This window comes from Anomalospiza imberbis, chromosome 9, assembly GCF_031753505.1.
Source record: "Anomalospiza imberbis isolate Cuckoo-Finch-1a 21T00152 chromosome 9, ASM3175350v1, whole genome shotgun sequence".
Classification (NCBI taxonomy): Eukaryota; Metazoa; Chordata; class Aves; order Passeriformes; family Viduidae; genus Anomalospiza; species Anomalospiza imberbis.
Genome location: NC_089689.1, coordinates 21,680,292 through 21,704,343, shown reverse-complemented (window position 1 = coordinate 21,704,343; position 24,052 = coordinate 21,680,292). Strand labels below are relative to the sequence as shown.

The window sequence follows — 24,052 nt, the reverse complement described above, 5'->3', positions numbered from 1 at the left end:
TTCTTAAGCCTTTTCTCCTAGTATCTGGATAAAAATTTCAAATCGGTTCCAAAGTATCCCCAAGATACCTGATCAAAAGTAACTTTCTACTCCTATTATCTGAACCAGACTGAAAACAATGACGTGAACATGTATCTCAGTGCCTAAAAACAAACAAGTAAAGTCTTCAAAAAGCTGGCTAAGAAACAGTGCTTGAGAATTAGGATGAGATGAAATTTCATTTGGGAATTAACGGTCTGTGTTCTGTAAGGCATCTGTGTCCTTGGCAGGGCGTTTTCAGGACCTCCTTTGCAGGGAAGCAGGTTTAAAATAAATCCATTTTCCCAAAATAGTTGTGATTGAAAATGTTATTAGCCATAACAAATGTTAGTGCTGACAGGAGAATGGCCTGTTAGGGGCCTCTGCTGAAACAGTCAAGTGAAAGTCATATTTCACATTATTGCAAGCATTTTCCTGTGATTTACAGAATATTTGTGAAACATTACTTGCAAGGCATATGATTGATACTGGGAGAACAGCTCGTGTGTGTGGGGAATCTGTATTTCACAGGGACTGTTTGCATTAAATTTACAGTCCCATAAAGTGCTCCTCTGTCCTCAACAGAGATCTAGTTAAAAGAACTTTACAGTCTGAAACATCCAAAAATTGATTGTAAATTAACGTTTCCCTATTTATGTTTAAGATGCTGGTGGTGTAATGCTGCAGTAAAACCCCCCCACCCCCCCCCCTACTCAGAAATACTAGCACCAGCCTCTGGACGTGAGGATTTTAGTGATACAAAGGGCTTGCCTATGAATCAATGGGAAAAAAAAAAAAAGAACTTTGAAACAATGATGACATGGCTTCAGAGGATACAGTGGTGTCAGTCTCTGGCTGCTGTAATAACAGCATTTGCTGACATAGGAGTCTTTAAGCCAACACTGCAAAGTACCCTGAAAATATACATTAATGTTTTTATTATGACCATTTTACATATGGGAATATATAGACACAGGGAAGTTAAATGACTTGCCTGAATAAGTTGTCAGTGCTAGCATCAACATGTAACTCCTGGTTGTTGGCTTCAAACTCTGCTGTCAAGAGTGCTGGGCTGCCACCCAGTCCACTGGACCTAATAATCAAAACAAGGCTGGGTCAGGGCAGGGCTTTATTCCTGCCAAGAGAAAAATGAGTGATTTAGGAACTGTCTCTGGCAATTCAGCAGTTCTTTACATCCAGAGTACTGCTTAATCATCAGATTGAGATCCAAAGGCAGACTGGTGCTGCTTCAGCCTCAGACCGAGTGTGAGGTGCCAGGGAATGGTAGCCTTGGACTCATGGAAGGACAGCGTGGCAGTGATTTGTTACCTTTGCATCTTACAACATCAAGGTTGTGTCCAGGCTCAGGCAGAACTTCGGGCTTGTTTTGCTGGCAGGTTTCCTCCTTTCCTGGCACCCCTCAAGTCCTCCCATGCACAGTGCACCTTCCTCGGTGTGCCGCAACATCCCCAGCGCCTCACCCCACAGTGCCGCCGGCCCCTCTCTGACCCAGCCCCAGGGCTAAGCCGGCCACAGCCCGAACCCACCCCGCACTGCCTCATCCCAGCCAGGCCCTGCACTGCCCCTGCATCATCCCAGCCCCTGCCCCGTCTGAGCCACTGCAACCTCAGCATTCCCTGCCCCAGACCACCATCCCGCAGCCCCTCCTGACCCAAACACCCAGATCAGGGCCAACAACCCCTCTCACCGCTCATGGCCGCCGTATTCCCCGGCCCCCTGACTGCAATCCCCACTCCAGGCCCTACAATTCCCCTCACCCCGGCCCTACAATTCCCCTCATCCCGGCCCGACAATTCCCCTCACCCCGGCCCTACAATTCCCCCCATCCCGGCTCTACAATTCCCCTCACCCCGGCCCTACAATTCCCCTCATCCCGGCCCTACAATTCCCCTCACCCCGGCCCTACAATTCCCCTCACCCCGGCCCTACAATTCCCCTCACCCCGGCCCTACAATTCCCCTCACCCCGGCCCTGCGGCCCCGCCCGCCTCAGCCCCGCACTCCCGCGCCCCTGCCCCGAGGGGGCGGTTACCCCGCAGAATGACTGACACGCAGCCGAGCCAATCGCTGCCAGACGTTCTGCCCCTGCCCAATGGGTGGCCAGCGGGCGGGGCGCCGGGCCGGTGCTAAGGGCGCGTTGCTAAGGAAGTGGGAGGTAGGGGCGGGGCGAATGATGAGGCGGGGCGGGCGCTTTCGCTTCCCATTGGCTGCGGGGAGGGAGGTGGGCGGAGCTTCCGGGGGGGCGGAAGCGGCGGCCGGGACGCGGAGCGCGGCCATGGGCACCCGCGGGCTGAAGGGGGCCGTGGTGGAGCTGGAGCCGGGACAGGCCCGCGGTGCGGAGGCGAGCGGGACCGGGGACGGCAGTGACAGCAGGGACTGGGGGGCCTCTGCGGGCGGAGAAGGGGCGAGCGCGCTGGGGTATGGGAGGAGGAGCCGTGGGGCATTGGTGCTCTAGCAGGTGTGTGGCAGTCCCTGGAGGACAGGGCAGGACGCTTCCCTTTTCCCCCTGGAAGTGGCAGCAGCTGCTGCTCTCTCGCCCCGCGTAGGGATCAGTTCGGTGCTGGCTTGGCGTCACTGGAGAGCGGTGGGAGCTGCAGGGGCCGAAGCTGTGCTGTACACCCACTAGTGAAACCGGCGTGAGGCAGTGCTCGTTACTGACCGAGAGTCAAGCTAATGCTTGCTTCGCTATTGCCTGTAAACTTTGGTAACCAGGCAGGCTGCTGTAAGGTGTGACTCGGGCAGCCTGGAGGGCAGTTGCTGTAACACTTGTGATTTGTTTCAGAAGGCAGTACAGACAGAGGGCCTGCCGAGGGCCAGCCCGTGGTGATCCTCCTAGGCTGGGCCGGCTGCCAGGACAAATACCTGGCCAAATACAGTGCAATCTACAGCCAGAAGGTGAGTGACCTGTCTGTATTTTCATGACACTGTCATACTGTGAAACGGCCTTCTTTTTGCACGTTGGTAAAGTCTTTCTGAAGCCTCTCTTGGTCTCAGTCATAGGGAGTGAGTGAGAGTTCTCCTGTCATTGGAAGCTCCTTGTCTCTCACAGCCCAAGCAGTGTCACCTAACAGCTGCCAATGTCACCTTTGTGTGTGCAGCTAAGACAGAAATACTTCCTTGGAGAAACTTTCAGCTGCTGTGTGACTCACTGAAGTATCTTAAGGCTTTTAAAGTTGTGGGATTTTTCAGGAATGACGTGAACTGTGTTAGTTTTTCAAACAGGTAAACATGCAGAGAAAGATTCTGTGTTTACTGCTTGCTGTTAGGCCACTGCACAGATGTGGAGAGGCTGGGGTGGGAACTGACAGAACACATTGGCATCTGTCATGCCTTTGGCTCTTCCTTCCTGTGAAAATGATTCATCTAAATGTTGTAAGCCAAATTAATTTTATCCTGTCTGTGAAACAGGGATGCTGTGATAGTCATAGCTGCTCATTAGGAATTCCTTGTGTTTGAACTAGAGAGGTCTGTCCTACTGCCAGTTCCCTAAGTTATGACATTTTCCTTTCTAATACTGTATTTTACTGGAATGACCCTGGCTTGTAGCATGGGGACCCAGTGAAACATTAGATTTTTTTTTGTCTTGGTCAGCATACAGGGAATCTTGGATTTATCCAAATCTATTCCAACTATAGGTGGTAAAGTTTGTACATTAACAAGTCTATTGTTAATGTGTAATCCAGTGCAGGAGTCATTAATTGGCTTGATCTAGTGAAGAATTAGTTGTTAAGTGGCTTTAAGATGCTGCTGAGCGGATGAGGAGCACGTTACAGGGCAGCGTGACAACTTCTTGGAAAATACTTTTCTCTCAGAAAGATCATAGAAATGGGAAAGGAGAGGATGGGTTTTCTTAGCTCACTAAGAGGAAGTGGCTGTAACCATGGCAAGATGGAAGAGAAGGCTTTGATTTGAGAACTTGGTATCCTCTTCTAACTCGTTCACTGTTTAGGGAGCTCTGGGGGGGTTGTTTTGGTGACTTTGCTTTGTGTTTGTCAGTGTGTAATGTCAGTGAGCTCAGGCAATAGAAAAGGTCTAAAGCATTTATAAATGTAGTTTCATCTGCTATATTTTGAAACTCCTCCAAGATCCTGTTTCCAAATCTATACCTAAATGTAAGGACTTTAGCGTGAAGGCAGTTGCTCAGGAGTTCTGAGTCCTTGAGCCAGAGCTCTTTCTTTGCACAGCTGGAGTGTTTCAGGAAGGTCTACAAAAATCATGTTGGTGTTTGTTGGTGGTGAGTCTTACAGACAGCTGCAAACAAGTGCAACCAAGGAGAGAAAGAGTTCCTCTTTCATCTTATATTTGCTTCAGTCTGATGAGCTGGATGTGTACCAGAGCAGGCTCATCTTACCAAAACGGCTGATGCTGAAGGTCTGTGAATCAGGGAGATGGTTTTCTTCTCCTGGGTTGTGCCAGTTAGCACAAGATTTGAAAGGATCTCAAACATGACCAAAGCCAGGCTTCTGCCACTGCAGAGGCTTTTTCATAATACTGCGTGCTATGATGATTAAAGTAATCTATATTAATGTCAGTGCCTTGCTGCTAAACTAAAGACTTTCTTCTGGCCCTGTGGTTTCTGTTGGAAACCTGTCCCAAATTTTCATGATATTTGCACTGCTGCTTGCCTACTCTCTGTAATTTGCAGCACAGCTTAAATGTGTGTGGGGTCTCTTTCTGTTGTTCTTAGGGGTGCACAGTCATCCGTTACACAGCTCCATGGAGGATGATATTCTTCTCTGAGACCTTTGGCATCAGATCCCTGCAGACCCCAGCCAGGCGACTCCTGGAGCTACTCTTTGACTACAGTGTTGAAAACAGACCGGTTCTTTTCCATGTTTTCAGCAATGGTGGTGTCATGCTGTACCGTTACATCATCGAGGCGCTCCACACCCACAAGCCGTTTCAAAACCTCAGAGTAGCTGGCACCATTTTCGATAGCGCCCCTGGCAGAAGAAACTTGCGAGGAGGCCTTCGTGCCCTGGCAACTGTCCTGGTCTCCATGAACGTGCTGCTCAAGTATTTCCTGCTGTTCACTTTTGCCAGCACGGCCGTGGTGCTGCGGATCCTGCTGTACCCCCTGACCCGCTTCATCCACGAGAGCCATTACGACGCCCTGCTGAAAGCGCCCTCGCGCTGGCCCGAGCTCTACCTCTATTCCCAGGCCGATCTCATCATCAAGGCCAGCGAGGTTCAGCTCATGGCCAGTGCCCGGCAGCAGCTCGGTGTTCCTGTGAAAGCTGTGGACTTCTCGGATTCGGCTCACGTCAGCCACATGCGGGTGTACCCCACCTACTACTGCAGCCTCTGCACAACTTTCCTGTCTGACTGTGTCGGGGCCTCACCTCCTTAGTGCTGTAATGACCTTCAGTGTTTGCCTCTGCTTGCTCAGCTCCTATGGGAAATGTCACCCCCTTTGCTTGTGTGTCTTTGAAGTGAGGAAAGTAGAGGCTTCTTGTTCGGTTTGGTTTTTTTTTGCCCTGCCATCTACAAGTCTGAAAGCCTCCAGCCTGGCCTTTGGACCAGCCATGTTAGAGCAGAAAGTAGATAAGGATAAATTTAAAGTCATGAAGGTGAAATCCTGTCATGGTTCATGTTGATGTGCTCTGCCAAGGTGTCACAGACCAGAATCTCACACTGAGTATTATTTGTTTCTTCCTGTCTCTTCTTGTTGTCTGCTTTCCGTGTTGTCTCCTTGTTCCTGATGTCCAATGTGCATGTTCTGTTGCTTGTATTAATTTTACAGTACAGCTCTTCCATGTCTTTGTTGTTTTGTTGTTTTCTTCTCTCTGATATTTCTTTTATCTTGCAATGAGCAAACAGAGCCAAGTCTGCAGGACTCTTTGCTTTTCTCAGTGCATCCCAGCTTTTGTTGTACTCTTCTTACTGGAGATCAGGCCCTGAAACCAAGTGTAAGACCAGGAAAAGGTGTGTGTAGGGCAGTATGACCAGACTGTCATCTGGATCCATTAAATAGCTGAGATAAAACAGTCAGAGCTCTCTGATCTTTGGTGGGAGCTCAAATGTTTGTTATAACTTCTGTGTTCTTCAACCCAGAGGTTTAAGCTAACATTTTTGAATGTGTCTAGTGTTTTGTTTCTCTTCCTTCCAGTCTTTTGTGTGTTCTACAGAGTAGTTTTGCTTTCTTGGAGAGCTACTTATTTGTTAATTGTATGTTTTGAAGCAGCCTATATTTTGCATCTGGATATTCAGGGAAATTTTCGGATTACAGCTGTGCCAGATCCCAGAAACAGAAAGGTGGAATTGCAGAGGAAAACAGAACTGTCTCTTGGAACTATGCTTTATATTGGGTATTTCTTAAATCACCTCCAGCCTACAAATGACCATGAAATATGATGTTTTTGTCCATCATGTTCTCTTCAGATGATCAATCTTTCCAGTCCATGCAATGTGTACAAGAAATTAATTCCTTCAACCTAGTGAAAAAGTAGCTTATTGCACTGCACTTTATGTTTGGGTTTAGGTTTTATTGTTTATTTGGGGGAGAAGTGGGGATAAAGACAGAGGAGAGCCTGCTGATATGTTTATGCTATGTCACAGTATAGCAAGATAATTAATAACATGGTGAACAGGTTTAGCCAACTTTAAATTGCCAGGAAGAAGCTCTGGAGGGCTGTGACATGGGCCTGCTTGAACAAGGAACTGCCCTAGAGAGGTAGGCACTTAAAAAGCAGGAGGAGTTGTGCAAAAGTTTCTGCCAGTGGGTGGCTGTGCTGCTCTTGCCCACCCTTGGGGTGCTGTCATCCACAATTACAAAATTCCTGCTGTTCTGGATTGAAATGCAGAGGGGGAAATCCTTGGGAAACACTAAAATAATTTGGAAGTTTAACACAAGAACTCTAACACCTCACAGAAGTGAAAGCACAAGGGTGGCAGTGGTGACCACACAGCTGGTTTGTAGCAGACTATTGTGACAATGCTCATTTACAGCAGAATAACCCCCTGATGGTCATGGTTTTAGAGGGAGGGTAGGGCTGTATATGGGGTAAGTGAGAATTAACTGAAAAGGGCCTGATGACCTGCTTTGTCTTTTATTTTTTAAAAGTGAAAACTGTCTCCAGGCACAGGAGCTTGTTGCTTGGACCCAGTCTTCTGTAGGTGTGATCCCAGTTCCAGCTCCCACCTTGACCATGGGGCGTGAGGGCTACTCTGTGGTAAGAGCCTTCAGCCTTCCCCTTTTCATGGAGAAATTCTTGTTTCTAGGGCTTGGACCTGTAAAATCCAGGCACGGTCCCCTATCTCCAGAAAGCCCATCAGAGATCTCTCAGCTTTTTAAAGCAGGCCCCTGGTTTTTGTTGTCAGTGCTGTAACTCCTGAGCTGTGATGCATTCATCTGCCTTTTCAGACATCTGGGCTGGGGCTTCTCAGCATCCAGCCTGTTTGTGGCACTGTGAACACTCTTGGAGAACAGAGGTGATAAAGGTTATTTAACCAGCACTTGCCCTCATGCTGGTTTCTACAGGTTCAGTATTTACAGATCACTTAAACACTCCATAATATACGCCTCTGAATTAATACAGTTGTTCCTGGGAATCTGCTGTTCCTGTTTATTGCTGTGGGTGTTGAACTTCTCCTGTTTAAGGACTTGGTCTGTTACAGAACATGGCTGGCAGGAGCTGGAGCTGAACCCTCTGCCCTTGCCTGACAGGATGGTGAGGCTTCTTCTGGGAAACACCTCACATGTCAGCTGTGCCTTCCTTCCTCACTTTCACCTCCCCACCACGGTGTTGCCACTTCCCAGGGCAGCAGGCAGGGAGCGGGTGCTGCCTGCTGGAGCTTTGCAGTCAGAGGTGTCCATGTGCTCACAGGCGTTTCCACTGCTGCAAAAGTGACTTGAAATTCAGAGGTGATCTGTGTACCCAGCTGTCTGAAAGCAGAATGATCTTGGGCAAGCCAGTGATTTACAGCACCAGTCTTCTGAGTGAGTTTTGTTTGCTGAGTCCCAGCAAGTTTTAGTTCTGATTGTGAGCACTGTGTGATATGCTGGCCTCTGCTTTCCTGCACTGCGTGTGCCCCCAGCTTCCTGCCCTCCGTATTCCTGTGGCTTATTTGAAACAGAAGGTTAATAACTTGGAGCCCGAAGGCACATGTCTGAGAACTGATCCAAGCACTACTGGATTTACAAAAACCCAGCCTCAGACCCTTAATCCTTGCTAAACTGTCACGGTTTGGCGCAGCCGGTGTTCCTAAAGAGCTTCAGCCCGAACACTGAAAGCCCAAAGGTTGTGATATCTTGGCAAATCCAGGTAAATCTCTGAGATGAGCTATAGGGAGGAGGGGCACTGCAGATCTGTTCATTGGGAGGAAAAAATGCAGCATCCTTGGACTTGCCTCGAGGGTAGGGAGTGGGATGTGGCCCAGAGCTTGTTTTCCTGCAGTCCAGCCCTCATGTGCTGACTGTGAAATAGTCTGGGTGGAACGCCAGCAGTGGTAGGAGAGGAGGATGCTCACAGATGGCTACCACAGTTGTGGTAAAGCAAAATTAACTCTCCCTCAGTAACAAAGTCTATTTGAGTGTTTCCTGTGAGGGAACTGACTCACTCCCCTGTGTCACCTTCTCTCCCCAGGCAGTGGTGATGTTACAGGGTGGTTTTGAAAAACAAAAAAAAGCCACTTAGTGGTCAGGGGGGCCCGTGTGGCTGGGCTGGAGGGTGCTCAGCTGCTCCTGACCGGGCTGGGAGGGTGTCTGTGCAGCCAGAGCTCCCTGAGGCACTGGGGGAGGCTGGTGGGGAACTGGGCAAGCCAGAGGCAGGATCCAGCCAGCCAGGGTTCAGGTTTTGGAACTGGGGGAACATCTCGCAGAGTGAGTAATTCAGATTAGGCTCCTGGGTGGAGACTGACCTGTGCCCACACCTCATAAAGGTGTTTTAAAGGTGTGTGGGCTGAGGTCCCATTTTCATGCATGTTGGGATGCTGCAGGCATATGCGTGGAGCTCTGCCATTGATGGAAAAGTGGGAATGGACGGGATGGAACCAAGCAATGCAACTCCGTGCTGCGTCCCAAAAAGCGAAGGAGAGGGAGGCTGGTCTCCATTGCCCGTGGAGGAGCTGGCAGAGGGCGGCTGTGCAGACCCCGCGGGAGCCCCGTGCCGGGCGGGAACAGCTCCACGAGATGGCAGCAGGACCCCTCTTTCCCGCATGGAGAGATTTCTAGTCAAGGAGACAGCTGAGCACATCCTGGCGAAGACCCCAGCAGCACAGCTCAGCCCAGCACTTCTGAGTGCCTGAGAGCATCTCCTGCAGAAGGTCTCCTCTTGGAGCAAGGAAAAAGACCATCAAGAATTAACTCCGATGACAAAAACTAGAGATTGGGAGTTAATACAGAACAGCATCTCTCCCTAGGGATGCCTGCCTCTGGAATTTGTACTACACCCCATTCCTCAGCTTTAACTGATTGTTAAAAGCAAAAGTCTAGCAGCAGGAATAGCTTTCCTGCCCTTCTCACCTCAGCAGACCAGGTCACAGCACTGCCCTCTCCATCACCCAGGGAAGGCTATCTGTTTTTTAAATCAATCTGTGTAATACTGTGATCGAGCAGACCATGGCCCAGCTTCTGGAGCTCCACATATCAGGACTCTGGAGCTCCCTTGGTTTCCCTGTAGTCCCCAAGCCCTGGGAAAGGAGCTGAGCTTCGTGCTGCTCTTCTGAAAAGGCTGGCAGGACCTCCCAGCACACAGGGCTGGGAATTGAGGACGCTATTGGGAAACAGGACAGCACAAACGGGGGCTCACAGCCACCAGCTGATCTGTCTCCTAATGCCCCCTTGTCCAGCACACCCAGCCTGGGGCATGAGCATCCCTCCATCCCCTTCCCTTTGAATTTGACCCCCCCGCCTCTCATTTCTGCATCCTCATAGGGCTGCAAGTGCACCCCAGCACCATCAGACAGGCTATGTGGGCACGGCTGGGATGAGCAGAGGTGGGCATGGCGTCTTTTGCTCACCCTCCAAATCCCATGGGGGCTGGAGCAGGGAGAACTTGGGCAGCCCTGCCCCCGTGGAGTGATGGATGAGCTGACAATAGGGTATTGATAAGGAATTAACCTTGAGCCCTTCTTGCTTCAGTGTCAATAGAGCAGGAGCCAAGTACACACGTTTGATTGGAAATCTGTGTTTGGCCTCTGCTGCCTCTGAGCCCATCGAAGGAGAGACATGAGAGGGGAATGTGAGCTGCCCTGCTGCCTCCTCCCCAGCTTGGATCCCCCCCAAGTGGATCCCTCTCAGCCTCCCCAGCCCCCTGCTGTTGGAGTTGACTGTGGGCACCCAGCTCTAGCGGCTGCAGCAGCCCTTATGCCCCCAACCTGGCATGTGGAGGGCTGGGTACCAGGGCCCCCCTTGTTCCCTAAAGAGCCTGTGCCCATCTTGCCCTGGCCTACACTCCGAGCAGTTTGTTTAATTAAGTGTTTTGCCTAATGGGATTGCCTCATTTCCATAACAAACTGGCGGGCTGTCATTAGGTGGGCTCCCTCATTCATTACTGTTAATTAGATATGGATCCCCCAGAAGGCGGCGCGGGGTGATGAACGAGGCCCCTGACACACGCTATTACACATTAGCATTTTCTCAATATATCCGATACATCATGGTCCTCCGCTTCCTAAAGATATTTTAAATAAAATATTAGCAGCCTGCTGTGGGGTAGGTGGAGAGGGAGGGAGGGCTTCTGCCCTTCGCCCTGGCCTCAGGCCACCTTTGGGCTGGAAGTGGATGGGAGAGGGGCTGAAAAAGTGGCCAAATCCCACCCTTTCCCTATCCTTGCCACAGCAGATGGAAAGAGGTCCCTGACATCCTTGCTGCCTCCTTCCACCAGCCTGGGGACCCCCAGCACCCCATCCCTGGGGGACACAGCCATGGGGAGGGGTTTGATAACAGCCCACTGACCCCTCTGCAAAATGTTTGTAAACCAAAAGCATCGGCGCCAGCCGCGTGCCGGGGGGAACCCGACCTCTGCCCCCCCGCCCCAGCAGCCTCCCAGTCCCTGTGTCGGGGTAACCCTACACTGCACTGGAGGCCCCTAATGCAGGATGTATGGATCTGTTGGGGCTGGGCGTCTCCTGCCCCCACCTAACACAGCCGATGAGACTTCATTACGGGGGTGTCCCCTGGGGGGTGCCCTTTGCCCTGCCCTCCTGGCTCTAGGGGGGGACCAGTTGGGGGAACCCATCCCTGGTGGGGTCTGGCACATGTCCCAGCATCCCCCTGCATCTGTCCCTGCATCCCAAACAGGACCAGAACTCCCCTCTGGGACGTTACTCACATCCAGGGGCTGCGGCGTGTGGGGGGTGTCTCTGCTGCCTCTCGCCTGCAAAGGGAAACACAGAGAAGCAGAAAGCGCCCGAGAAGATTTATACTTGTTTAATTAATGTCAAATGTAGTTTACAAACGGGAGTGACAAGTACCTCTTTGTATAGTATACACTGACACACAATCATTGACACACCGGAATATCGCTTTGTGCAACTGGGATTCTTTGGGCAAAGATAGGTAACTCTGATATTTCTTTTTTTTTTTTTTTTTTTCTAAATCGTTTTAACTCATTACAGAAGAGGGGAAGTGGCAGATGCCTGTTAAAAACTGGGATGCCTCTCTCCCCAGCCTTCCCCCTGCAGCTTCCCCCTTGAAAACAGGGGATGGCTTTACAATTTAAACAAAAAAAAAAACCAAAATAAACCCCAAAGCAAAGAACCAATGAGTAGTTATATATGGTTTTACACATACGTACATAAAGCACACGGCTGGTCCACAATACCTGCCAGAAAGGCCATGGGAGAGAGCTAGGCTATTTCCAAGGAGGGGCTGGGTAGGGGCCTCCTACCCTCTTGCCCTTCCTGGCTGTCTCTCAAACCCACCTGGCTGCACCCTCTCCATCTCTGAGACTGTAGCACCAGCACACTCCCAGCTGAGCCATGTGCCCTGCAAGTTTTTCTCCCTTTTCAAATCCAGCCTGAGCTGTGCATGCCTGCCCTTCTCCTGCCTTGTGCTGCTGGCTGCAGGGTTATCCTGCAGTGACAGCCCCTGCCCGCAGTCTCCCTGTGAAGGCAGGACCCTCTGGGGTGCCCCAGCTTCCTCTGGCTCCTGGGAGCTCTGCTGGCACAGAGCAGAGGAGGCTGCAGCTCTCTGGTCTCAGAGGCCACACACAGATAGGAGCTTGGACACAAGGGAAACTCCCAATTAGGAACTGTCACCTTTTGATGAGATGTTAATGAAATAACAGCTCCTTCAATTTCATTTGGGGTTTTTTTGGGTGCAGAGGGATCCTTCTGAAATCAGTCAGGAGATGCCAAGGCTGTTCTCTGCAAAAGAGCTCAGGGTAGGGAAGCAGTAGTGGGACTGTCCCACTCCCCACACATCCTGCTTACCCAGCCCTTCTCTCTCTGGAAACACCCCAGCAGCACTGGGGTCTCAACTCCCAACCCCTCATCCAGTGCTGTTTCCACTGCCTTAGAATGCCCCAGCTGTGTTGTGCTGCCAGGTGGGATCTGCTTGGAAAGGAGTGAGGCGGATGAGCTTTCACATCTCCCTGTCTTCTGGCTATGGGGAGCTGGCACCCCACAAGTGCCCAGGAAGCCGTGGCAGGGATACACAGTATGGGGCTGGGAGAAGTCCCAAGGCCTTGGGAAATGGGTCAGTATCTGTTTCTTGGATCCTGACAATAAAAGAAAGAACAACAAAAAACCAGGCCAGATGGCAGCTTTGGTTAAGGCTGAGGATACGGTAGACAGGGACAAGCATGAGGGACTGTGTGGAAGAAGCTGGGGCTGCAGGGGACCTCTGGGTCCAGCTGAGAGTGTCTCTGCTGGACCCTGGGAGTGGCAGTGGGGATGAGACAAGGCTGGCTTGGCTCTCTGCCCTAGTGCCAAAACCTCTTAGGAAAAACGCAGACTGCAGGAGAGTGGGAGCTGGGGGAAGTGAGAGCAGGGCAGGGTTGGATCCGCAGGGCTTGCCAGGCAGCCCCACAAGGGAACTGGCTGAGTGTCTCTGGGCAAAGCCACCAGCAGGACCATCCCATCCCCTGCCATCCCCAGTGTCCTGCCTCAGCACCATCCTGAGCAGCCCAGGCACCCTCAGCCAGAAAATGCTGCCCAGAGGAGGAAAGCAAAGCCAGGCAGGGCAGGGAAAGGGGCTATGGTCTGGAGGAGCACAGCTATTAGCCGGACCCTCAAGCCAGGGGAGAGGGCAGTGCTCTGAGAGACTCCCTCTTTCCAGCTCCTCACCATTTGCTCCTTCCCCAGCTGGGAAAGATAAAGGGGACTGAGCCAGATTCCCCCTGTCCTGCCTGGCCCCCCGGTGAGGAGTTAAAAGCTGTGTCTTTCCGGGGATAACGACTCTATTATAAATAGCCCCATTAGCTACAACTAATGACAAAAATCCACCTCCTCTACTCCCCATAAGTTCTGTAAGTTATGGGCAATGCTACAGCCATTACTAAAAGCTGTTAACTTCATATCTGAATGAGGAAATATACACCACAGAACATTAAACCATTTATATTATATATATGTATATATATACTTTTTTTAAACTAATGACTTTAATGCCAAAACTTTGCTGAACCAAGAAAAATATGGGTTTAATGTTCTCTGCTCATTTTTTTTCTTCTTTAAAAAAAATACAACCCAAAGAAAAGAAAGGGAAACTTATTAGTATGTAATGTTTGAGTCTATCCCATTTATACACAACATTGTAAACATATATAATCTATATTACATGTGCTTCATTTCTGCCTGGGTGTGTTTTTTTTTTTTTTTTCTTTAAACCTTTTAGTCATCACTAGAACACCACAAAAAACCAAAACAGAACCAAACAAAAAATCAAACCAAAACAAATAAAAACAAAACAAAAACTGATCAAGGAACACAAGTTACAGGTTATTTAACATCTTTGAAGGGTCCCTTCCCCAGTTTCCTGGGGGCAGAGTGGTCAACAGCACAGTCCAAAGGAGGGCTCACAAGCCATCCACAACGCAAAGCCAGCTCCAGGGAATGGGTGACGGGGAACACTGGTTTTAAAAAAGGGGGCTTCACAACAAAGGATTTGGTTCTGCCCGCTGCAGATGCTGAAGGAGGTCTCAAACTGCGGGACCTGGCAGCTGAGGCTCCCACTGCTCCTGTATCCTCGAGTCCGTATCTGGAGTCTATGGTTTGTTTTTTCTTTAAGTTTTAAAACGTCTTTTTTTTTGTTGTGGTCGTTCTTCTCCCCCTGGGTGTGATGAGCTGAGCCGAGTAGCTGGGTCCTGCCCTCCTGCTGGGTCCTTCATAAGTAGATGCGCCGAAGGTCTCCAGGAGACGTGATGGTGTTACACTGAGGACAGAGCTTCTTGGCACCCTGCAACCAGCAGATGAGATGCACAGTGTGAGAGTGTGAAGGACATCCCTGCCCTTGGCCTGCGACTGCAGGAGCAGTAAGGCCCTCCAGGAAGGGCCATGGCCTCCAACAGTGAGCACAAGATGTGTGAATGGGGAGTCCCAATGCCTTCCTTGCCTGTCCTGCAAGCCCCTTGTCCTTCTCCAGTCCCTGGCATGAGGCAGCTGGACAAGCAGGGGCTCTGCAGAGGCCTGAAACCCAGAGCCAAGCTGCATCACCCAACTCAGCACCATTGTCACCACTGTTTTCCAGGGAGATTTGCACCTTTTTGTTTCCATTGCTCACCTGCAGCCCTCGATGAACGAGTTCAGATCACTGAACAGGTTCATGGGGGGCTTGGACCATCCCTTCCAGGGCAGCACAATGGGGTACTGCCTCGTCCATCCAGAAAGAAGCCTAAGAGCTGCTGGCATGAAGGAACCCTCCGTCCCATCCTCCCCAGCTCACACAGATACTGCTGAGATGAGTCTCTTCTGCCAAGGTGAGCTGGAAACAGCAAACTGATGTGAGCTGGGGTGGGGTAATGGGTGGCCGACAGAAACACTACATGAAATAAAACAAGGGCTGATGTGCCATCTATCACTGAGCCTGACAGCAAGAGGGTGTTAATAAGCCTCAGAATCAGGGTCAACCTAAGCCGGTCATCATTAGATTGGCAGATGTGAAAGACAATTGATGGGAAAAATGACAGAAAGATGGCTCTGCTGTGAGGCAGCCTCTCAACTACAGCACCACCAGCATGGGAAATTGGGATGGCCCTCCCTGCTCCCACTGCACATTACTCCTTGCAGTCATGGAATTGGCACACCTGCCATTCCCTGAGCTTTGCACTTCTGGGCATTCCCATTTGACAGCCCTTGCTGCCAGCAGCTCAGCTGTTGACAGAACACATGTGGGGACCATGGGCACCTGCACCTGATCTAAACCAGTCACACACAAGGTCCTGTTGAGCTACAGTTGAATGAAGCATGTGTAAAAGACATCCAAACACCATGGGCATCACCTCAGGGTGAGTGACACTCTGGGGTCAGTGACAGGCTGGCAGTCTGAAGAAGGACAGATCACTGGTGGTCTGGATGGCACGCCTAACACTGGTGCCTGTGGGCACATCCTTCCATTTATCAGGGACAACTACGGTGTCTGTTTAGATTTTCAGCCTTCCAGGGCAGGGACCACCCCCCTGTGCCTGTGCAATGTATCATGCAGCCCTATGCACTGGCCTTCACAGAGTGCACTTGGCATGCTGGATTCTGGGAGGAGCAAGTGCAACCTGTAACTCAAAGGAAAGGCTTAAAACACTGATGAAATGGAAACTTGAGTGCACTGGACTTTAGCAGAGCCTGTTTATTTAACATGCCTCTTTGCTTATGATCAGTGCCTCAGCTTTGGATCTCCAGAATGAGAAATGGGAAGCTCTACTCTGCACGTCCCAGTAAAAACTTGCTGCAGTGGTGAAAACATGAGAGAAAAATCTGAACATCTGCCCCTTCTGCCACTGTGGTGACATAGCAGCACTCCCAAGGGGCTCACTAATCTGGAGGCAAATGCCACGAAATATCCTGTTTCAACTGAGTCTCTGCTCAGTCTCATGTATTTCCCTTTTCCTTGGAGGCACCTGTTGCATCTAGTTGCCCTCTTGGCATCAACTTTGTAGCTGGAGGGGGTCCCAAAGGAAGTGTCAGGGAGGTGCTGAGGAATTAATTCACAGCACGTTGTCTGAGGGACAGCAGCTGGCAGCTGCCTGTTCAGGCTTTCCTGTGGGCCCTGAAAAGCAGAAATAAGTGTGCATGGGGACTTTAAGCATTCCAGATGTGACTAGTGCCCAGCTCTGTGTCCATGCTCTCCTTCCTAAGACAGGCTTACTGGCAAGAGCCAGCAAGGCATTGAACCAAAGGCTGCAGGTGCTTACTCTAAGCACCAGCCCTCTGCACTCAGCCCACAGGGATGGCAGAACAAGCCCCATGAAATCAAGGGCATCTTTGCTGCCCTCTTCCATAGCAAAGCAAGGTCAGGTATGCAGTTCCCTCACACTACAGGGAAAGGGAAGATGGCTGGATTTATCCTGCCAGACTTTGGGATCTCTGTCCCAGAGATCTGTTTTCTGTACCACATGCTGATGGCTTTAGGGGAATTCACTCTCCCACTTAAGGCTGAGAGCTGCACATGCATAGCATGACACGGTTGAAAACTTGTCCCAAAGCAGAACCCAACTACAGGGAGCTTGACCTATTTTCTGCAAAAGCTACATGATCACAGATTGATTTGGGGCAGTGGTGGATACTGCTTCACCTGCACGTGGGAGGCACAGCTCATCCTTGAGCTCTGAAGAGTGGGTACCCTGAAGGGAACAATGGCATGGAAACCTTCAGCAGCCTGGCCTTAATGTGGTGCAGGCTGCATGTGGCACAGTGGGCCCAGTGCTCTGGGTCTCTCTAATACTTTGGACACTTAGGGATGCATTTTTCTTTTATATTATATGAAACTGTCCTCCTCTGCACACACAAGCATGTGTGGCAAATTCAGAACTAAGTCCTGATTTTTTACTTTTTAGATTGAAGTTGCTCAGAACCTTGTTCCTTACATCTGACTTTTCAGTGTAGGTGTACAACATTTATCTGCACCAGTGATTATGCTCTCCTCTCTTGTGGAGAGGCACATAAGCTTGTACACACACACATGCTGGCACAGGCACAATGAAAAAGCGTTTGCTCCCCCACTGCTCACCTGCCAGCTGGGGTTACTAAACTTTTCCCTTGAAATAAAAATGCTGTGGAATAATAAGTCCCACCTGTTGGCCATTTCTTTTTCTTTTTTTCCAGGTCCTTCTGCTCCTTTCATCATAGCTACATGGAAAAGCCTTGATGTGTTATAGCTGTGTGTGCTGGAGTAAAGGCCACCTCAGCTTTTCCATTATAAACCCCAGTTTTGAGGGGTTTATAAAACTCTGCTGCAAGAAGTTTGCTCCAGGGCTGTTACAAAGCAAAGAAATGGGGCTGCAACCAGGATGGAGTTTATTTTTTCTCCTCCTTTCTTAATTAAAATTTGGCAAGTGATTGATCCACAATACAGGCTAATCACTTGAGGTAGTAGTTTGAAAAATGCATTAACGAGAGCTGAGATGTTGAAAAGTCGTTAGGGCTTACATGGTGCCAGGAAGGATTGGAGTAGTTTGTCTTAAAGTTGACTCTTAAAAAAATGGTATGATGTCTGCTATAAATTGGCTAAAGCTAGGAAATTCACAAGGAAGGATTTAGGCACTTCCTGCTGTCCCATGGGTCTAAAAATGGGCAATTTCCAAGCAGAATATGCTACCAGGCACAGAGAATAAAGAGACAAAGAAACAGAGTGGGCAAAGAAAGTAAAATCAAAGCAGAGAGATGACAGGAGGGACCCAAACCAAAAGCCAGCTTCTTGCCAGGAAAGGAACTGAATGCCAAGATCCAATTCTCAACCAAGGTGTCAGCCTCCTCTCTCACCCATGCCTCCACACAAGTGTGGAGCTTCTTTTCTGCAGATGCTAATTCCCAGAGAAACAGATGTCCTCCACTGCCATTGGGGGGTACCCTCCAGCTGTCAGGTAATGGGGTTAAACCACCAGGAGAACTTCTTTCACCAAGCCTCCTCAAAGGGTGGAGCCCAACCCCACAGGCTGCTGGAGGCCAGAACTGAAGAATGCTAATTAATAACCACAGAGACGAGAACTTCATGAAGGCTCAAGCACAGCATCCACGCAGCTGCTGACTCAGGAGGTCCCTATATGTTGCTGAAGCACTGAGGAATCACCCAGAAGGGCTGCCCTGTATCTGTGCTGTTTTGTACAAAACCACTCTGGCCCACGTGGCATATATGGTAGTAGCGCCTAGAAAGAGTGGCAAGGCTAAGAATGTAGTAATTACCAAAGATATAAATGTGTCAACTGCAGAGCACACGTATTTATCGATGGATCCCCTGGAAGCATTTTGTGATGAAGAAGGCTTTTTAAAAGTGATTTTTTCCTACTCTTGTGGTTGTCATTTTCAAATAAGCCCAAGACAGGCAGGCACAAGCCTGAAGTCAGCAAATACATGTGGGAAATGCTGGATCTGGCTTGTACAGGTGATGGGGGAAACTCAGTAAACTGCATTTGTTCAAATAAACCTGTCCTCTTTCAGTTCTTGCACCGACCAACAGCTTCATCACTGGCAAACAACAGCCTGACTGAGCTTCCAGCTCCATTTACTTTGTAAAGAAGAGTACCAGGGATTGGGAAATCACAAAACTACAGCTCAGAGAGACATCAAGAACTTGCCGACCCATTCCCCAGGTAAGATCACCTCAACCTGAATTACTGCTGACAGACATACATCAATCCTGTTCTCACAAGCTTCCAAGGATAGAGGCTCCAAACCTCCCCAGCAGATCACTACAGCAGATGGCCAATCTCTTCTGCTAGAGAACTCTCCTCAGGAGAAGGAAAATACAAATCTCACCCACTATTAGCTGTAGGGTCTCTCTCTGTTAATGGGGAAGGATGGAGACTGGGCAGACTCTTACAGAGGGAGATTCATCCCCTACCACCCTGTGACTCGGGCAGTCCAACAACCTGAAGTTGGACACCCACCATGAAGACTGTCAACATTCAGGGAAAGGAACTCCACCTGCTGCTGCCCAGGCTAAGTCTTGCTCCTGCAACACCATTTCCTCTCCTATTTTTGAAGAACCTGCACATGTTTTCCAGGTTTCCAAAAGGGAGCACAGGTAAATCATTGCATGATTTTGGTTCTCTTAAGGCCTCTCCAGGGTCCCTTTCTGTAAACCCCAGCCTTTGCTTCAGAGATGGAGTCTCCTCTGGTCAATGTTTCAACCCCAGAACTTACAACCTGTTGACGCGCTGAGATCCAGTATAATTATACCTAAGCTAGAGAGTCCGGCAATCATTTGTAGAGTTAGTGATTAGAAGTCTCTTCCTTGCCCTTACCAACAGAACAGTTATAATTTGGAATTGAACATCAAGAGCCAAAAGTCCAAAAATTTTATTTTCATGAAGTCTAAGCATTTTAAGATCCACTCCTCATTAGTGCCCTAAACTATCAAGTCAGATGCTCAGATCATTGTACTATTGTATCCTTCAAAATGTTTAAACCTTAGGTCCATAAACACATGTGAGCATCAAATTTCACCTTGTCTTCAATACCCTGCAGAGTTTTAGAAGTGCTCCCAGGCACTCTGAGCCTTCAGTTCCAGGGCCTTGCTCAGTACATAATCCTTGCTCTCTCAGGCACACTCACACTCTAAGTCAATATTAAATCTTGGCTGGGCATGTAGGCACAGACACAGAGGAGAAAGAGGACTTTTCACCAGCATGGATGGCAGATCTCCAGATTGCTCAAAAGAGGCCGGAAGCCTGACACAACCCGCCTGCTCCAACTCCTATTAACTCCAACAAATTGTTTATTGCACAACAGAAGAAAAACGCTGCCCCTCTCCCCCAGCCAAGTCTTTCCATGTGTGCTGCACGCGCAGGCTCCCTCCTCCCAACCCACTGGGGAGCCAGCTTTATACCCAGGGAAAGGTAACAGCAGCGATTATTACACACACTATCCCACAGCTCCTCGCTTGTTAAAAAAAACAAGAGTCTCTTTTGTGCCCGAAATAAAAGGAGATACCTTAATTAGAACAATGCAGGTTGGTAAGCATTAAACACTGAGCCCAGCTGCTGTATGCCATTAAATTCATAAAAAGGGAGGGGGGAAGGAGGGCAGTCTTAACGAGATTACACACATTGACTTTGATCAAGACACAAAAGCACCAAGGCGTTCCAGGGTTTTTATTGCTGTCTTCAGGCTACATTTTAATGGTTACATTAGAAACATGCGAACCCAGGCTGGGAGATTTTTTTGAGATGGGAAAGGGAGTGCAAGCATGCCTTGTGAAAAGGCCTGGTTTAATAAATTGGGGGCTGCAGGGAGAGGCTAGGACTGGGGAACACATGACTAGTCACTTATTAATTGCTTCCCCTATGCAAGTGCCAAGTCCTAACATGATGTCTTGCTGGACTGCTCCCATCCCGCCTGCCTGGTCAGCAGAAGAGCCATGTGCAGATCACACACAGCCAGCTTCATCACCATCTTTCTCACAGAGCTCTGGGGGGAGATGGCTTCCCCTCTGCAAGGGAAATGTTAATCCCTCAGCACCTGGAGTGACTTTTCCTGTTCCCATGAGAGGCTGTGACTGCTGAACGTGACAAAAAGGGACCTGACTGAAGTAGAACTAAGTTCCTGCTGAGCCTAAGAACAGCCTGAAATTGGTGCCACAGATTTAGAATGTGACTTGAGGCTGGTGGGAAGAGGAGAGGACAAAGACTTCAGAGTAAAGAAAATTAAGAGGAAATTAGTGTTTTATCCTGTGCTTGTAGCACCACTGAAAGACAAGATTACTCCTCACTCAGCAAAGGTGGCAGAGTACATATTCATCCAGACACCTCACAGCAACATACCCACATATGTGTCTTTTATAAGATGCTGCTAAAATGTTTACAAAAGCTTGTATAACGTAAATAGTGACGGGGTGTAGCTGAAGAGCTATAAAATACAGCCCAAGGGATAGCCAAGTTATTGAGTTGCTATTAGTACTCAAGCCCACAGGCACTTCACCATCCTGGTAACTTTTCTTGGACAAGACTTTTAAAAGGCAGGATTTAAAGGAGCATGATCAGCTTAATCGTAATTCCAAGCACACAATGTGTTTTATAAAGTAGAGTAATGCCTTCCAGGAACAAGTTTTTAGGACTGGCATTCCCTTACATTTTTTGCAACCCAACACTGTATCATCTTGCTAACATGAGAACTAAAAAGCACAATTGACTATTTTCCACTCCCCAGCCTGAACAAAATGAAAGCCTGAAAATCAGCTGCAGAGGGGATGTTAAATGGTGATTATAAAGCCCACAGTTTTAACACATGAAAAGAAAACACTTTCTTTAATAACACCTTAAATTTTTACTTGCTGTCCTTTAACAAATGTATAAATTACTACTCTACTGGGTCACCTATTCAATGCTCAAGGTAGTTCCCAATCTTGTAAATAAAATGGCATATGCCTGAAAACCACACAGTGCTATTCCAAATAACCTAAAAAATATAGATTCACATTATAAAAGCTCCCTTCCATATCCTCTCTTCTGAAGATGATTCCCTTTGCTTCAGGGGAATATTATATTTCTCAGAAGCTACCCATTCCATGAAATCTCAGTGGATTTGGCCTCCATTCTCACAGCTTTACCTCTCCGCATGGATGCCCCACAGGAAATTACTGGAAGGCAAGGTAGTCCCTAGCACAGAGCTCTTCCCACGGCAGCAGAGGAAAAAGCAAGGGGCAGGACAGAACTTGGGTCACAACAACTCAAACAAAACTCTCTCATATCAAAGCCAGAGTGGGATGTTAAACAGCCAGGCTTGGGAAATCTGCAAGCACAGCATTCAGATTATTTAAAATAAAGCAAAAAACACCCTCCCCTGTGGCAATCTAGAATACAGTATCTGAGAAGAGTGGAAAAAGGCTGTAAGTCAACAAGAAAGCAGACAAGAGCCTCACCAGAGTCCGCAGCCAGCATTCTTCACAGTGCACATGCCAGCACTGAATAGAAGTCAGGGGCATTGTGTAAGAGTCCTGAGGAAAAGAAGCAAACATATTATTTTCATAGCAGTGATCTAGTGATTCTTCATTCCCAAACCCATCACAATGCTTTTCTTTGTGGGTAAGACCGTCTTGTATTTTGTTAAAAAAGTTGGTTAAAAGAACCAACTTGTGTAATATATAAGTTGTATTTTTGTAATGTTTGTATAGAAGTGGCAGAAAGTCTCCTTCAATCCCTTTTCTTGACTTCCCAGAACTCCTGTTGGAAGCCCATAATCCACTCAAGCGATGACCTAGCTCAGCACAGTTATCGCAAAAGCATCTGAAGTTGCTCTGGCCACCTGCCATTATTCTCATCAGAAAGGTCACCAGATCACATGAAAACCAGTGACAGGGTAAGATCAACCCTTATCACAACTCAGCTCTGCAGGAAAAGCATGACTACATCCCAAGAATGCTGCTGTTATTTCAGCAGACATGCCTTCTCAAGTACCTATCTTCTATCATTGCTAACAAACCTCTGGAAATCAGCAGCTAGCTGCTGTCCTCCCTACGGGATGAGTGACAAGGACTGTACTCCCACACCTCCAAGCTGCGAGCTGGCTGGGAGAAAGAAGCCTGTGCATCAAGCTGAAGTTGCAGAGGGAGCTCTCCACCAAGCAGAATGTCCTGTCCTCAGCAGAACACAAACCCAATAGGAGATATAGAGCCCTGCAGGCTTGGACCATCAGAGGGAGCTGCTGCCCTTCCTGAGGAAGGCCACAGCATCACCAGAGAGCACGCAGGACACTGCCAACTTTTAAATCCTCAGGCAACAGCCCTGTTCCCAAATCAGAGAAGGTGAGCCTCTGATCACAGATTCTGCTGTCTCCTATATACCTAAATTTGCACATCCAGGAAAAGGATTCTGGTATTTGGGAGTTTTCAACAGGAAGGCAGAAAGTCTTCTGAAGCTGGGCCTTTCTTGATCCTGATATAGAGTGACAACTACAAATACCAGTGAAACAATAATTCATACAGAAATTTGAGTTGTTAAGACCTTAATTTGGAAGGCTAATTGGTGATGAGTTCCCCCAGTGCACCTGAAAAAGGAGAAAAGCTTCTCCTCTCCTCGGCAAAGATACCAAGACATTTCTGATTCATTACCACGAGTGGAGTGCTACTCACCATGCAAATGAGACATTTATAGCGGTCCCCACGGGAAAGCTGCCTTTCTAACTCACGGACACGAGCCTTTAACGCTTCAAATGTTGTCACTGCGGAGTCTTCTGTAATTCTGCAAAAGATGATGAAGAGTGAACACCACTGAGCACACAAGACTGTTAAGAGTTTTGGGGAAAAAGGATCCCACAACAGGTACTGCACAGGAAACGGCATCGTATTTCAAACTAATACATCCAACCTGGATTAAAAAAGAACTCCCGAAAAGCCTAGCGTGAATTCTTTAACGTGTCTTTCTAAACAATTCCAAACACATCACAAAAGAACACAACCAGTGCTAGGGTTGCGAGCTTCATACAGAGCAAGACACAGACATTTAAAGAACAGATATTTTTGTTGGGGTTTTTTGTTTGTTTTCTGCCTTTTTTCTTGTCTCCCTTAAGAGACTACTTAAGACCACATGCTTGAGACAAAGTTCTGTATATTGCTTTAAAGTCACTGATATAACTTTTTGTGGGCAATAGGAGCTGTTCTCCCCCTTAGAGAATGGAGGCCTTTGCTGGCCATCAGCCTCGTGAAATGCAAAATCAGCTCATTACACAGGATCAACACAATGGCTTATATTAATGAAAGCCCCAGCTTTTTTATTCTAATACTGAAAGAACGGAGAAACCAAAAGCACTGGACACGGTGCCAACAGGGTGGCTATAAAGGCAGCTTTACAATCTCAGCTTTCCCATTTCCTAGGGTCATTTTTGATGGGCAGCATTATCTCTTTTGTCACAGAAGCACAGTGCTGAGGCCAGGCAAGTGTATTTTCACAGTTCTGCAAGGCTGGTGAAAAGAGCAACTTGCCAAC

General features: G+C 48.6%; 3 protein-coding genes and 1 long non-coding RNA gene across 11 annotated transcripts in view; 2 read left to right on the top strand and 2 right to left on the bottom strand.

Annotated features, from left to right (window-relative positions):
* The window catches only part of KIF2C (kinesin family member 2C), a 425,302-nt gene that overhangs the window by 23,809 nt on the left and 377,441 nt on the right, over positions 1-24,052 (top strand). The gene's annotated exons all lie outside the window — the stretch shown is intronic.
* Positions 1-24,052, bottom strand: part of RNF220 (ring finger protein 220) — a 226,962-nt gene that overhangs the window by 1,299 nt on the left and 201,611 nt on the right. For 5 of the 8 annotated variants that reach the window (XM_068199111.1, XM_068199113.1, XM_068199112.1 and 2 more), the window contains 3 exons: positions 23,200-23,308; positions 21,991-22,065; positions 11,394-14,379 (listed from right to left, as the gene is read on the bottom strand). In XM_068199111.1, the coding sequence (XP_068055212.1) occupies positions 14,308-14,379; positions 21,991-22,065; positions 23,200-23,308 (256 nt within the window). In that variant the 3' untranslated portion in view covers positions 11,394-14,307. Of the gene's footprint in view, positions 1-1,048; positions 1,112-10,597; positions 10,652-11,311; positions 11,357-11,393; positions 14,380-21,990; positions 22,066-23,199; positions 23,309-24,052 lie in introns of those variants that run through there. The other 3 variants (XM_068199109.1, XM_068199110.1, XM_068199108.1) reach the window with 3 other exon arrangements.
* Positions 2,254-7,571, top strand: TMEM53 (transmembrane protein 53). The gene is made up of 3 exons (XM_068199140.1): positions 2,254-2,371; positions 2,821-2,933; positions 4,726-7,571. Exons 1-3 carry the CDS (start codon positions 2,314-2,316, stop codon positions 5,386-5,388), a joined length of 834 nt encoding a protein of 277 aa, XP_068055241.1. The 5' UTR covers positions 2,254-2,313; the 3' UTR covers positions 5,389-7,571.
* On the bottom strand, positions 20,210-21,984 carry LOC137478944 (uncharacterized). The gene is made up of 2 exons (XR_011001889.1): positions 21,438-21,984; positions 20,210-21,374 (listed from the first exon to the last, which is right to left on the bottom strand). It is a non-coding gene; the product is annotated as an uncharacterized lncRNA (long non-coding RNA).